Source organism: Lynx rufus, unplaced genomic scaffold (genome assembly GCF_022079265.1).
Source record: "Lynx rufus isolate CCGP_SWC_20201006 ecotype Redwood Valley unplaced genomic scaffold, mLynRuf1.p SCAF_6, whole genome shotgun sequence".
NCBI lineage: Eukaryota > Metazoa > Chordata > Mammalia > Carnivora > Felidae > Lynx > Lynx rufus.
Window position 1 is genome coordinate 51279724 of NW_025814878.1, and position 15491 is coordinate 51295214.

Here is a 15491-nt window from a genome sequence, read left to right on the forward strand (position 1 = left end):
AGCGTCATTTTGTGGTTATTTATGCCTTTTATTAGAAAAATAATGTGACCATATTATAAATAAATTGGAATGGGAAAAAAAGACAATAATTCCACGACTCCAACACAACATCTATCAACATATTGGTATATATTTCTTCTGTTATTTTCCCCATTCATAATAACTTGTTATAAAACAAAATTAATAAAATTTTAATGTTTATTTTTGAGAGAGAGAAAGAGCACAAGCAGGAGAGGGGCAGAGAAAGGAAAACAGAATCTGAAGCAGGCTCCAGGCTCTGAATTGTCAGCACAGAGCCTGATGTGGGGCTCAAACTCACAAACCACGAGATCATGACCCATGCTGAAGTTGGACGCCTTAACCAACTGAGCCATCCAAGTGCTCCAAATATCAACATTTTTAAATATTTAGTCTTTCCTCTATTGGAGAATAATAGTACTTGAAACAAATGCACTCAATTATTCCATCAACCAATAATTACTGAGTTCCAAGTACATGGAAATCACGTGCTGAGTACCATGGAGATGTGAAAGATTAATCAGACACACTTCGTACCCTCCAGAAATTTACAACTTAGAAGAAGAAATGACTTGTACATAGATAGGCAAAAGATAGCAAGCAACAAAAGCCATAACAGAGATAGAGACTAACTGCTCTGCAGAATAACGCTTCTGTAATTTAACTTTGAAACACATGAGAATCACATACCCACACATTAATCATTAATAATATAAGTACCAAATTCCAAGGCATTTTTAATGATTTCATCATATGGCATCTTCTAATGGTCATTAATAGCAATATTTTCTACTAGATTTTTTTCCCTATTCAACATAAATTTTCTAGGTACTGAAGTTTTATTTGTTGATTAAAACAGTTATATGAAGTAATCTGCAAGATTTCCTGAGTCACTTTGAGATGCTTTGTTGCTTTTAGATGCCATTTTCTGAGCTTATAATATATTCATTATACTTCTCTTCAGAGAGCTTGAAACAGTGCCGTTGATGTAAAAAAAATATTAAGAAATCCCTTTGTGGTGGCATGCATTACAACCGCATAAGAATAGTTTTGTACATGGTGTGTAAACCAAATTGGTGTTCTGTCAGAAAATGTGCTTATCCAAAGTATTTCTATCCTTCCCATACTTCAGAGGCACAGTGACTCTAAAATCCTTACCTTGTCAAAGCACAACCTTTTCTCCCATGGAAGTGTGTGAGGGTCTCTGTAGATTTCAAGTCAAATACCATCGTAATCATTTCGTGTGGTTCTAGATTGTACCGAATATCTTTGATCTTGGACTAAACATATATTTCATGTTGTTTACCATTTTTTATGCCAAATGATAAAAACTGCTGGTAGTGGGCTCACAAATATTTTATTAGGTTTTATATATGCATGAAACTCAGGAAGTGTCTTATTTTCATGAATTGATGACAACAATTTAAGTAGTAGTAATAATAATAATTTGCATTTATATGATTCTTTTCTCCCGAGAACTCTGAGTGCTTTTGCAAATCAATTAATGCCGGATGGCAGGGTCATTATTCCCAACTTTATTTTATTATTCCATCTTCATAATGTGTTGCTCTGGGTTTTGTTTCTAGCTGATGTCAATTACCAGGCTGGCTATTATTGGACCTCACATTTGCCTCCAAAACTAGCCCTTTTTGAGGATTAATCACATAACAGAATGATACTGCGCAGTAGAAACTCTATGACTGAAGTTCGGCTTTCACCAGATATAGATTAAAAGTCAGGCATGGCTTCACTGTCCATCAAAATCTTACCTATACCATGAATGACATTGTTATCAAGAGTTGCCAGAAGTTATTTTTTTAAGGTTTTTTTTTTTTTTTAACATTTATTTATTTTTGAGAGACAGAGCGTGAGCAGGGGAGGGGCAGAGAGAGAGGGAGACACAGACTCCAAAGCAGGCTCCAGGCTCTGAGGTGTCAGCACAGAGCCGAAGTGGGGCTCGAACTCATGAACCATGAGATCATGACCTGAGCCAAAGTCAGACGCTTAACTGAGTGAGCCGCCCAGGCACCCCCAGAAATTATTTTTCTATCATTAGCAACTTTTCCTTTATAACCACCAAATGCCTCTCATAAAGAAGTTATTTACACACCACAAAAAACAGTACCTTTCAAAGTGTCCTCTTCAGAGTTGTGTTTCTCTTCTCTAAAAGTAGAGGTGCTGAACTGGGAATTCAGAGACAAGGTTCAATGGTCTGTGAATTTCTAGAAAGTCCCAAAAGGGAAAGAACAAAACACAAGAGCGGTCGTCACGGTGGTTGGAACCAGTCTTCTGAAACTGCTCTTCTGGGGTATCTGCCCAGGCCCAAGGCCCAGTTTTGTTTTCAGAAGCCAACCTGGGCCCCGGTTTGAGGTTTCTTTGGGAATCAATTGTGAATTCAGATCCACTTCTCTGATCATTTTTTCACACTTTTTTTTTTAAACGTTTATTTTTATTTTTTATTTTTGGGACAGAGAGAGACAGAGCATGAACGGGGGAGGGGCAGAGAGAGAGGAAGACACAGAATCGGAACCAGGCTCCAGGCTCTGAGCCATCAGCCCAGAGCCTGACGTGGGGCTCGAACCCACGGACCGCGAGATCGTGACCTGGCTGAAGTCGGACGCTTAACCGACTGCGCCACCCAGGCGCCCCTTTTTCACACTTTTAAAAAAACTATGATTCTGTTACACTTAGCTCCTTATAATAAATTCATTCTCTTTGAAATAACTTCCCAAAAGATTAGGAAATCCTATGACATGTTTCATCTAGGGCCTTTACTTGTTGCTGTTAATATTTAAAGCAAATAATTCACAAATGCAACTCTTCTAGTTTAAAAGGAAAGTGACGTGAGGAAGAATAGACAGAAGGAATGTCAGGCCTCTAGTTTTTGACATTACAGTCACTGTATGCATGTTTCTGCCAACCCCATGATGGTAAATTACTGTAACTTAGCTCTGCCAAGTGCCCGGTTTCTAGAATCTATACTACTGCATATTTCATGAGTTTGCTTTTGAAGCCAATATCTCATTTCTGGCTACTCCAGGGAAACCCCAAACCACTGGCAATTTTAGCAGGTGCCAAAGTCTTGCAGTTTACAAATTTTGTTTGAAACATCAGTCTTGTATGTGTGCTATATTCCATCTACTTAAAACAGGCAAAAATATAAAACTACCTCTTAGCTATTTCATGTGTTCATGGGATATTTCAATTATTTCATCAGGCTAGGGAATTGCGATGATTGAAATTCTAGTAATTTTTACTGAACCTGTTCCACGTGCAGAGCACTATCAGGGGGATAGGAAAAAATGTACAATTAAGCCAGCAAAAACTTGATGTCAGACATTTTTCAAAAACATGGTCTCTAAAGGTCAAGATAATCCTGTCAACTAAGAATCATTTTCCTGGGTTTATAGGCAAGTATTGAGGCTCAGAAAAGTTTAATAAATGATTTGAATTCACCCAGCTTATTAAATATAAAACCATGGTTCGAATCCAGCTGCTGGTTCCAAAATTCCAATCCCTGCCCCCACCGCTTTTGACTGCCTTCACAATTCACTGTCTTCTTAAAGTTCTGGGTTACTTTTCATTTAGTAGTTTTACCTTTGAGGTAAAAGCTCATTTTTTGATGAATCAAATGTGATCCAACTTCTTTTTATGGAGCTTCTCCATGAATTTAGAAATACTTAGACACTGTTTAAACCATTTCTTAAGACTGTGAGCTTTGGCATGCAACAATGCAACAATAATATGAAAGATCATATCCCTTCGCTTTGACATGTTTTTTTGTTTTGTATTTAGCCAGGATATAAAACACCTGTTCAGTGCATAACCGGTTTGGTTATTAATTTTGAACAAATTAATCAACTGAGTCAGTTTAAAAAGTAAAAAAAAAAAATACCCATTAAAATGACTAAAATAAAAAACAGTGATAATACCAAATGCTAGCAAGAATGTGAAACAGCAAGATCTCTCACTCATTGCTGGTGGGAATGGAAAATGGCACAGCCACTTTGGAAGGCAGTTTGGCAATTTCATATAAAGCTAACATAGTCTTACTATGCAATCTAGCAATTGCACTCCTTGAAATCTACCAAAATGAGTTGTAAACTTGTCCACTCAAAAACCTGCACACAAATGTTTATAGCAGACTTATTAATAATTTAAAATGTTTTTAAGTTTATTTATTTAGAGAGAGAACGAGTGAGCATGAGCAGGGGAAGGGCAGAGACAGAGGGAGAGACAGAATCCCAAGCAGGCTCCGCACTGTCAGTGCAGAGCCCAATGCTGGGCTTGAACTCATGAACCATGAGATCATGACCTGAACCGAAATCAAAAGTCAGACACTTGATCCACTGAGCCACCCAGGTGCCCTGATTTATTCATAATTGCCAAAATCTGAAAGAAACCATATACTCATAAAATGGTAAATGGGTAAACTGTGGTACATCCATTCTGTGGAATATTATTCAGTGACTTTAAAAATGAGCTATTAAGACTTTTAAAAAAAACATGGAGGAACCTTAAATGCATATATCTTAGTGAAAGAAGCCAGTCTCAAAAGTCAATAGTCTGTATGATGCCAGCTATATGACATTTTGGAAAAGGCAAAACTATAGAAACAGTAAAGAATACCAAAGGTTGCCAGGAGTTAGGGAGGAGAGGAAAGAGAGCAACGAATGGTTAGAGCACAGGAGAGCAGTGAAACTATTTGGTATGATACTGTAATGGTGGGTTCATGACATTACTAAAGGAAAGTCTATTTCTTCTACTCAACACTAGACACCAAGTGTGGGGGGGGGTGGGGGATGGGTGTTCCCCACACCAACCATTTCTCCAACTCTCTAGACATCAAAAGGGTGTCCTACAATTCAATTCTGACACTGACTACCCAGAGTTAGTGCAGTTCCCACAGGTTAAGGTCTCAGTTCCACAAGAATATCTCTTTATTTCAGATGCCAATCACAAGCAGTGAGCCCCAGGGTCACAAATCTATTTGGTGTGGCTATAAATTGGGGTTCCCATGACCTTGTCCTCAAGTTTGATAATCTGCTATAATGACTCACAGAATGCAGGGAAACACATTTACTGGTATATTATAAAGGATATAATAAAATATATAAATGAACAACCAGATGAGGAGGTATACAGGGTAAGGTCCAGAAGTTTCCTGAGTGCAGGAGCTTTTGTCCCTGTGGCATTATGGTACATCACCCTTCCAGTATGTGGATGTGCTCACCAACCTGGAAGTTCTCCAAACACCTTAGTTTAGGGATTTTTATGAAGGCTTCATCATGTAGGCAAGATCAATCATTCATTCAGTCTCCTGTCCCTCTCCCTTTCCCAGGGGATGGAGGGTGGGGTTGAAGTTCTAAGCTTTTAATCATGGCTTGGGTCTTGCTGGTGACCAGGTCCCATCCAGAAGCTATGCAGGAGTCTACCCAGAGTCATTTCATTAGAACAAAAGATGCTCCTCTCACCCGGGATATTCCAAGGGATCTAGGAGCTCTGTATAAGATGGTCTTATCATCCCCATCGCTCAGGAAATCACAAAGGTTTCAGAAGTGCTATGTCAGGAATTGAGGGTCAAAGACTAAATATTAGAACAAAAGATGCCCCTAAAACCCCTAGGTCTCAGGATGTTACATATAAGGGTTTTAGAAGCTTTGTATGAGGAACTAGGAAAAAAAAACCCCAAATACATATTTCTTATTATGTCACAGGTGGATACATGATATCATACACTTGGCAAAACCCGCAGGACTATACAACAATCGTAATGTAAAGTTTGTTAATAGTAATGTATCAATATTGGTTCTCTAATTGTGACAAATGTATCACACTAATGCAAGATGTTAATAACAGGAGAAACTGTGAGCAAGGGAGAGGGGGGTATATAGAAAATTTCTATACGACCTACTCAATGACCTGTAAAACTAAAACTGCTCTAACAAAACAAAGTCTATTAATTATTAAAAGTTTTTTATTAATTTTTTTAAAGAAAGAAATTTTAAAAGTCAATCAGGTTGGTTGTCAAACTGATCAACGAAAAGGTTACTGCAACATTTAATGAGAGGAACTTAGGTATAGAAAGAATATAATTGAGTCTTTGTTTAATAATCCATGTTTGATCAGAACTGTCTGCCTCGAGACCTGACAGAAGGAGCAACGGTCTCCATACAATAAGAAAGTCTACACTGATGTCAACCATGGCAGACATGGATATGAAAGATAAGGCTATGCACTTCTAAAACCAGTGACTCCCTCAGGTCTTGTTTTATTTTCACAAAACTTATTCTGTCTGAATTTTGATATCTCATCGAGGCTTTGTCCAAATAGTAAAAGCAGACTAGGATGCCCATAGAGAAATAAAGGGAGAAACAATTATGTCAATTTAAGCTGTGTTAGCCAGAGTTTTGGCAGAGGAGACGGTATACATATACATATACTTACGCCTTGTGTGCTTTTCCTTCTATACTTCTGTGCAAGTTACTTCCTTGCATCATATCAGTTTTCAAATAGTGCTCAGAATCTTTCAATCTGACCTTTCTCCACAGCATGAAGACACCAGGGAGCCTAAAAGGCATTCCCCAAACCAACTTTTGTGCCTAGAATTCTTATTTTAAATTCTATAGAACTAGTATTCATATGTTAGTGACAAGAAACTTACATACAGAGGCACCTGGGTGGCTCAGTCGGTTAAGCAGCCGACTTTGGCTGAGGTCATGATCTCACTGTTCATGAGTTCAAGCCCTGCATGGGGCTCTGTGCTGACAGCTAAGAGCCTGGAGCCTGCTTCGGATTCTGTGTCTCCCTCTCTGTACCTCCCCTGCTTGTGCATTCTATCTCTCTCAAAAATAAACATTGAAAAATTTTTAAAGAAACTTAAATATAAAATCATGTTTTAATCCTTAGATGGGTTATAGTGAGGGTCTTAGGTTTCGTTCAGTCTCCTCTTTCTGTGGAACACATACTCAGAAAAAACACAGACTCTATCAAAGGCCAGTTCTCAAGTCTTACGATTTTGAATCCACCACTCTTTTCATAAAAATATACAATATTTATATGATCTAAATGCCTTACAGGCATTTTATTGTGCAAGGTAAGGAATGAGTGTGCCCTATAGCAGATGACTCCATAACCATACCCGGACTCTGGCCTTCCCATCTGCAAAAGGCAGAACATGGGCTCTACTATTTTAATAAATATGTTTTTAAAGTATTATAAAAGTACCATATAATAGTCATTGAGGAAAATTTAGCAGAAGGAGAAGCAGGAGGAGGAGTGGGAGGAGTTGGAAGAAGAAGAAGGAGAGAGGAAGGAAGGGAAGAAAGGAGAAAACAATGAAAAATCACTTACAACCTCACTACTGTGAGGTAAGGAATGAAAGTATTTTAGAGTTTATCATCATGGATGCCTTGTAATATTCTACATACTCTTGTAACTTAGCCTTTTTCTATCCAACATCTTTCCATGGGAAGCAGTGTAGCTAGATATAGAAGGTGGCAGAAACTTGTAGCTATTGAACAAAAGTGTGATTGCTCTGGAACTAGTCTGCCTGGTTCATATCCTGGCTCAGCTTCTCCTTAGCTGTGTGACCCTGTGCAAACCACTCTGCCTCTCTGTTAACCTCAGTTTCCCATCTATAAAATGGAGATCATAATAGCAACTATTTCTTCAGAGGGTCCATTATGAGGATACAATGGCTTAATATACCCAAACCACTTATAACAGTGCCTGGCACAAAAGTATGCTCTTTATCAAGAGAGAATAGTAAGGTCTTTCAATAAAGAAATAGAAAGTAACTATTTTAGGCTTTGCAGAGTCATATAATTTCTGTTGCAACTCCTTAATGCTACCTTTGTAGCACAAAAGCAGCCATAAATGAATGAGGATGGCTGGTTCCCGATTAAACTCTATGGACACTGACTTTGAATTCCACATAATTTTCACACATCATGATATATTTTTCTTTTAATTTTGCCTCGACTGTTAAAAATGTAAAAGTCATTTTAGCTCATGGGCTGTACACAACTGGACAGTGGGCTGGGCATTTAGACCACAGTTTGCCAACCTCTGTTCTATGTAACTAGTTGACATTATTATATTTCTAATATTTCTACAAAACATTTTTAAGTAGTCTCCATACCCAACATGGGGCTCAAACTCATGATCTCAAGATCAAGAATTTCAGGCTCTACTGACTGAGCCAGCCAGTCACCCCTCTGCAAATTATTATTATTATTATTATTATTATTATTATTAGGCTGCGGAGAACAAGATTGTTTGGATGTTCTATAATTTACTTAGTTCCATATGATTAGAGTTTAGGTTATTCCCAGTGTTCTTTATTATAAGCCATCCTCCACTGCATATCCATGCAGAATCTTTGTGCACAATTATTATTGTATCTACACCTTAAAATGTATTCAGTCGTAGCTACGAAATGGCTGGCAGAGCATCTAGAAAGAAACAGACTCTGAGGAAGTAGCCTTGAAAATTAATCTTGTATAGTTATAACAAATTTCAGACCTGTTAGAGGAGCTTTATCAGTATAATGTATATTCATATAGGTAGAACTCACTGTGTACCACATACCATTCTGAGCTTTCTACATATATTAAGTCATTTAGTCCTCAAAGTCCCCGATGAGATACAGGTGCAATCATCACTGTCATCATCATCATCACCATCCCCATGGTGCAAAAAAAGGAAACTGAAGCACAGAAAAGTTAAGCAACTTTCCAAGATCACACAGCCAGCTGGTGGTAGAGGCAGGTTTCAAACCTGGCCTGTCCAGCACTGGGCCCCAAGATCTTGGACACTATGTTGCCCTGCCTCGTCACTGGAGAGATTTGGCAAGTGTGAACCTACAGGTACTTACCTTATAATGTACCTGTGTTCTTTTTCATATTTAGATCATGTCTGGCACGCATGAATGGCCTCCTACTCTAATAATTGGCACAAATTCTGTCCCAACATGGGACACTTGGGGTGGAAACTGAAGGTCCACCTAACGGTCCTCTTTTGTCTTCCACCCCCTCCCCCATGCCAACTCTTCATTAATTTGCCCTGCATTTCTTACCCCAAATGGTTGTCCTCTATGATCAGTAAAGATTGATTGGAGCATACTTTCATATCTTGTTTTCCAGTTTATGGTCCCAAGTCTACCAACCTCACTTGTCAAATTCGGGTGGAGCTCCGCTTTGAGCGGAGGGCCCTGCACCGCCATGGGAGGGCAAATTTCGGGTAAGTACCCTCTTTTCTTTGAAACCAAACGTGGCTTGTGTCAAAAGTCTCTCCCGCGTGGTCCCCGCAGCAATAAGGCTGGCTTGCTCCGACCCGCGTCCCGGAGGGCGGTGTCCTGCGTCCGTGTGAGCCAACCCGCCAGCCTCCACCGCGAGGCTCAGACGCGGAGTTGCGCGCTCTCCCGGCCCTTCCTGCGGGTGCTGAGATGCGAGCGAGTGTCCCAGAAAGGAGTTATGCGTGTGGGTCGTTCGACCTGGATGGGAATGAAATTCTAGTTCTTATTTTTATCCTGATTTCTCTCCCTGCTGGGATCCTACTGCTCGAGTTCACGAGTTATCCCCAAGGAGAAGAGCCACCAACGCCGCTGGTCCTAAGATGCTGCCCGCCCCCCGCCCCCCTCCACAGTGATGCCCAAACAAGGACAGAATCGAGAAGTAGAGAGGAAACGGGGAAAGAAATAAGCGGGTGTTTCAAACTGAGCACGGCGGTGCAGACGCGGCGGTGGAACTGGAGCAGCCCGGCGGGGAGTCGGGCCGAGGCCCCGGGCTCCGCCCGCCGGGGGGCGCCGGGGCGGCGGGCGCGTGCGCGGTGCGGCCCCAGCCCGGGCAGCCACCGTCGCGATGCCTATTTTAGTCAAAGCCGCTGCCGGCGCGGGGACCCGGCACCGGCCAAGGAGGCTCCGGACCCGCGATCTGCCGAGGCTGTCGCCTCGGGCGCCCGTCGAGCCGCCGCGTCGCCGTCCCCCGCGCCCTGCCGCTGTCGCCCCAAACTTTGGCCAGCGCCGCCCAGGTTCGGTGCCAGGGACGAGCCAGGTAAGGAGCGGGAGGCGTAGCTGCCGCCGGCTCCCCCCGCGCGCCCGGATATTTGCAGCCTCGAGCTCCCGGGGCTAAATCGGGAAGCGAAAGTTGGATCCCTGCTCCACTGGGAGCAACTTTGTCAGCCCCCGCGGCGCTCGGGTTTTCCAGCCTGGCCGCCGGGAGCCCCGCCCTCTCCCTGGCCGGGCCCTCGTGGGGTTCCCTGGTCTCGGAAACGGCCCTTCTCCCCCGTCTGGGATTCACGGCCACAGACCCTCAGGTGCCAGCTGCTGCAACATGGGTCTGGCAGCGCCAGCGTCCCCTGGCGCACGAGCCCCTTCCGGTGCCGGTTCCCGCGCTCTGGCCCGGGCAAGCCCTTGGTGAGCTGGGCATCTCCGCTCCCCGCTGGACTTCCGGGGCTCCGGGCCCCTAACCCACCAGGACTCGTCCTCGCCCGCTGTAGGGCCGCCGCTCTCACGCGGAGGCTGCGGGCAGCCGGGCGCACCGTGTGGCCTGCCCTGGCCGGGCGCTGGGAGTGCCAGGTGGGGCGCGGTGCTCACTGAACACCCCGCGTGGCCCCGGAGTTCGGGTCAAGGAGAACAGTGGACACTGAGCGAGGTGAGCGGGTTCCCTGGGGAGAACCGATGGCTGGGGAACCCGTGAATCTCGCCACCCACCAGCGCCCTCGTTTCTGAGGCTTTGGCCAGACACGTCCCAGAAACTGCTTGCCTTAACCCAAGAATATGTGCGAAAAGACCCTTGGCAGCGTAATGCCTTTTGCCATTCCGAAAATGTGCAAAGGTTCGGTTCGATTTACAGAATGGATTAAATCTGCCAGCACGACTTTTGTTCATTGCTGCTATCTTTTTCATTTTTGTAGTTTGGTGAAGGATTAATGTTAGTTTCACCATTTAGCTGTTTAATACTGCAGACACGTAGCTATTGAAAATCAATAGAACAACCGGACTTTACCAGAGCAGGTAATTAAGGGAATTAGACTCTGAAGAACTAATAGAAGAAAGAAGACTTCTCTTGACTCAGTCAAAATTTATCTGAACGTTTACCAATTTACCAGTCTAGCCTTCCTCCTTAGACTCATTGTCTGTAGAAGGCTAGTTCAGTGTTAACGACTTAAATCCATTAAAAGTGATCAAAAGAAGCTGAAACCAGTAAGGTCTAATCAATATTATTGACAACAGGTAACTGGCATTTCAAAATTGATGTAAAGATAAATGCACAAATAAATAATAAATTATATAATAAATGTAATATACAATGTTATTCTATAAGCTATAATACATAGAGAAAATTTAAAAATATACATTTTAAATAAGGTGTGGAGCATCAAAATATGTTGTCGGGTGATCCCACCTTTTAAAAATTCCTGTTATTTTTCTGATTCTTGCATCAGTGGATCATAGTTTTCCTATTATTGCTCTTGGAGCAGAAGTTGGTACTTTTATTGCCACCTGAAGAACTTTTAAAAGCCTGAAATTGAGCTAGTTGGCATTACAGGTATAATTGGGTGGATATGAGGGGGAATATGTCTTAACTAACTTATTATATAAATGTGTATTAGAGCCTCAGGCTATTAAAACTTGAAAGTGTTTCAGAGTCCATCTAGTCCAGCCGCCTCTGTTCCCAGGAAGAGGCAGACCCAAGCAGCGGAAATGACTTTCCCCTGACTTCTGTGGCTCCCCAGGGCTTTTGGTATAGAACCTGACTCTCTTAGTCCCAGGAACACTGGACACTTTCCTGTCTTTACTTCTAAGGTTTGGGGAGACTGAAAATGATTTCCTAAAGTGTTTGTCATGTTTGTGTCCCTTCTGTATGGCTTTCAGCTCTGGCATTCTCTACAGAATCTAGGCCTTGGGTATACGTAGATGAATATGACAACACCCCTGCCTCATAGAGAGCACAGGGTGGTTAGAAAAGCAAATAGGACAATGGAGGTGGAAGCCATAGAAATGTACTTATTAGGGGCGCCTGGGTGGCTTAGTTGGTTGAGCATCTGACTTTGGCTCAGGTCATGATCTCACAGTTTGTGGGTTCCAGCCCCATGTCAGGGTCTGTGCTGACAGCTCAGAGCCTGGAGCCTGCTTCGGATTCTGTGTCTCCCTCTCTCTCTGCCCCTCCCCTGCTTGTGCTCTGTCTCTCAGTCTCTCAAAAATGAAAAAACATTAAAAAAAAAAAAAGAAATGTGGTTATTAGTTTAGGTAATGCTAATGCATAAGCAGACCTTGACACTAGCTTATGAGTGATAGAGGACCTTTAATTTCATTCTCCCTCCTGCAGAAATTATAGGATTAATTCTGATTTGGTCTTAAAAGCAAACGTCATATAAATGGAATTATTCAAATAATCATGCCCCCAGTAGGCTTATATTTTTGTTGATTCAAACATTTGGAAAGTAGTTGGATTTTTGTGGTTTCTTTCCTTTTTGCAGAAAATCAACATCTAAGTCAACTATTTCTCTTATATTTTTGAACTATGTCAGAATTGTATGAAGACATCTTTAATTGACTTGATCATTTCATTCATAGTTTGTAATGCGTGTATGTTTTTTTTATCATCTTAACGAATGTAGAATTCCTTCAGATTTGTCTAATAACATCCTTTCAGAATGCCCAACCTATACCAATTAATTATTCTACCACCTAAAACCTGTACTTTGGTATGATAAAAAAAAAATGATTGGAAATGTATGGCTAATTATATGACCTTATTTTGGAAAGAAATACTTATCATTAGAATGAAAGTTAAAGATATTTTTGGTTCCCATTTGGAATTCTATTTCTGAAACAGGATAATTAATATAATCTGTAAACCTACATGGTTTTTGTCAGGGACCAATTTGTATAACTAGTAATAGATAAAGTTTTTTTAAGTACCAGAGAAGGAGGACAGGTAATTTAGTCAGGAAATAGTGCCACTTTGTGTTAAGGTTTATGTAAGCATGTGTAAAATGTACACTCTTTGAAATGTATTTGCTATAGATTTTTACATTAAATAGTTGAAAGAATGTTCATTACCTCTCCTACATAGAAGTAAACCAGAAGTTTACTACTTTTTAATTTGTGATATGCTATCAAGTAGAGTTTTTATAGGAAAGAAAGTAGAGACTTAAACTGGACGATGAAAGGAGTAAATGTTATATCTGTGTATGTATAAGTGATTAGTAATGTATTTATTATGTGCATATAGGATAATATGTAATGTATATGTGTATGATATAATGACTTAATGACAGTTAAAAATAGAGCCTCCTCAATATCCTAAGCCTTCAAATAAAAGATATGAGAGTGTTAATTTTTTGGAAACTATTTAAAAAATCAGTTTTTCCATTTACTTTTTCTGTATTCAGAATCAGTGTCATAGTGGGAATGTGATAGAAAACTTTGTAATTGCTACGGTTTATGAATATTGGTGATCGCCTTTTAGACAAATTAATTCCTCATTCCTCTCTCCCCACCATGTATGTCTATATACAGATACACATATCAGTGAATAGTTGTGCACTATGCTAAATATTTTATATATTTCATTTCATCTTAGTAGAAAGTTAAATGAGGTATTATTATCATCGTTTAACAGATAAAGAAATGGATACACTTAGTGTGACTGGTGGGGTTCAAACCTGGCTTCAATTCATAAGTACCAAAGAAGTCTATTTACCAATATTTAGTTCACAGAAATAGTTTTGATATAATACCTATAGGGGTAGTAAGATACAGCTGCCATTTTTATGATTGTCCTTTTGTTTCTTTGTTTTTACAGAGTTTTCAAGATGAATTATACCGAGTCAAGCCCATTGACAGAATCAACTGCAATAGGTTTTACACCTGAGTTAGAAAGTGTCATACCTGTGCCTTCCAATGAGACCATATGTGAAAACTGGAGAGAGATACATCATCTAGTTTTTCATGTAGCAAATATTTTTTTCACAATTGGGTTGGTTATTCCAACTAGTCTTCATCTTCATATGATACTTCTTAGGGGGATGTTAACTATAGGTAAGATATCTGACTGAGATGTATTTAAGTTCTCTATAACTGGCATCAGATGGGCTCATTGTTGGGGACTTCAGACTGTTCCTTGTCAGGTCTGTAGCATACCAGAAATATAAATCTTTGTCAGCAAATAAGCAGTACGTGTATCAGGTAACTTGCAAGGTAGGCCTTTACATGCCATATCTTTCCATATTTATTTTATATAAGACCATGTATGTTTTCTATGTTGTTAGATTTTCCAGGTATCAAAAAACCCATTTGTATATAGGAGTGTGGACTTTGGAGCAGACTGTGTAATTCAAATCCTGATTCCACCACTTGCTAACTGTGTAACTAGGGCAGGTGTTTAAACCTTTCTACTCCTCAGTTTCCCATGTGCCAAATAAGGGTAAAAATAATACTACCCCCTAGAGTTGTTGGAAGAATTAAACGAGTGTGTGTGTGTGTTTGTGTGTGTGTGTAAGAGTGTGTGTGTGTGTGTGTGTGTGTGTGTGTGTGTGCGATATTTGACTTATAACAGGCCTGGTACATAGTAAGTACTATCCAGTCGTAAGCACTATTATTTGAATAAGCTTTTACTTATTACCTGTAATGCAACACTGGAAACAAAAGCAGTTTCCTAGACACAATAGTTCAAATAAAACTTTTGAGGGAGCTCCAATAATCCTGATGAAGCAGGTTAAACAGATTCACATCAAAATACCAGAACAATTGAATTTATTATTTTAGGCAGTGATTTTTGACAAATTACTCTCTATGTGATTATTTCCTTGATGATTCTTTTATTCAGATGCATTTTTGAGCACCTGTAATGTGTCAGGTAAAGACTGAAGAAGGCAGTGTCCATTTTTGAAAAAGATACTTTTGGGGGGCTGGGAGACACAGATGGACAGTCACATGTGAGGTGTTGGAGGCTGTGATGCACATGTGCACCCAGTGCCAGGGAGAAACGGAGAGGGTGATAGCCTCAGCAGGAAGGTGGAGCAAGGTCACGCTGTGGAGATGACATTGGAGCTGGCTTTTGGAAGATGAACAGGATTTCTCTGAGTGTGAGTGTGTGTGGTATCCAGGAAAAGGCACAGAAGAGAGGGAAGTTCATCATATCTAGGGAGAGTGGAGAGTAGCTCATTATGCCTGAAATACATGAAAAATTACAAGGAATGGTCAAAGTAAAGCCTAGAAGCGAGAGACAGGCTTCCAGTTATGGAATGGATAAGTTATGGGAATAAAAGGCACAGCATAGGGAATATAGTCAGTGATACTGTAATAATGCTGTGTGGCAACAGATGGCAGCTACACTTATGGTGAGCACAGCATAACATATATAGGTGTAAACGTGTTGAACCACTGTGTTATACGCCTGAAACTAATGTAACATTATGTGTTAACTACACTCAAAATAGGTAGATGACAGATAGATAGATAG

General features: G+C 40.7%; 1 protein-coding gene across 1 annotated transcript in view; it reads left to right on the top strand.

Moving 5' to 3' along the window:
- The first annotated feature begins 13842 nt into the window (after window positions 1–13842).
- The window catches only part of BVES (blood vessel epicardial substance), a 30461-nt gene continuing 28812 nt past the window's right edge, over window positions 13843–15491 (top strand). Inside the window, exon 1 of the mRNA XM_047101238.1 lies at window positions 13843–14068. Within this exon, the coding sequence (XP_046957194.1) occupies window positions 13843–14068 (226 nt within the window). The remainder of the gene's footprint in view (window positions 14069–15491) is intronic.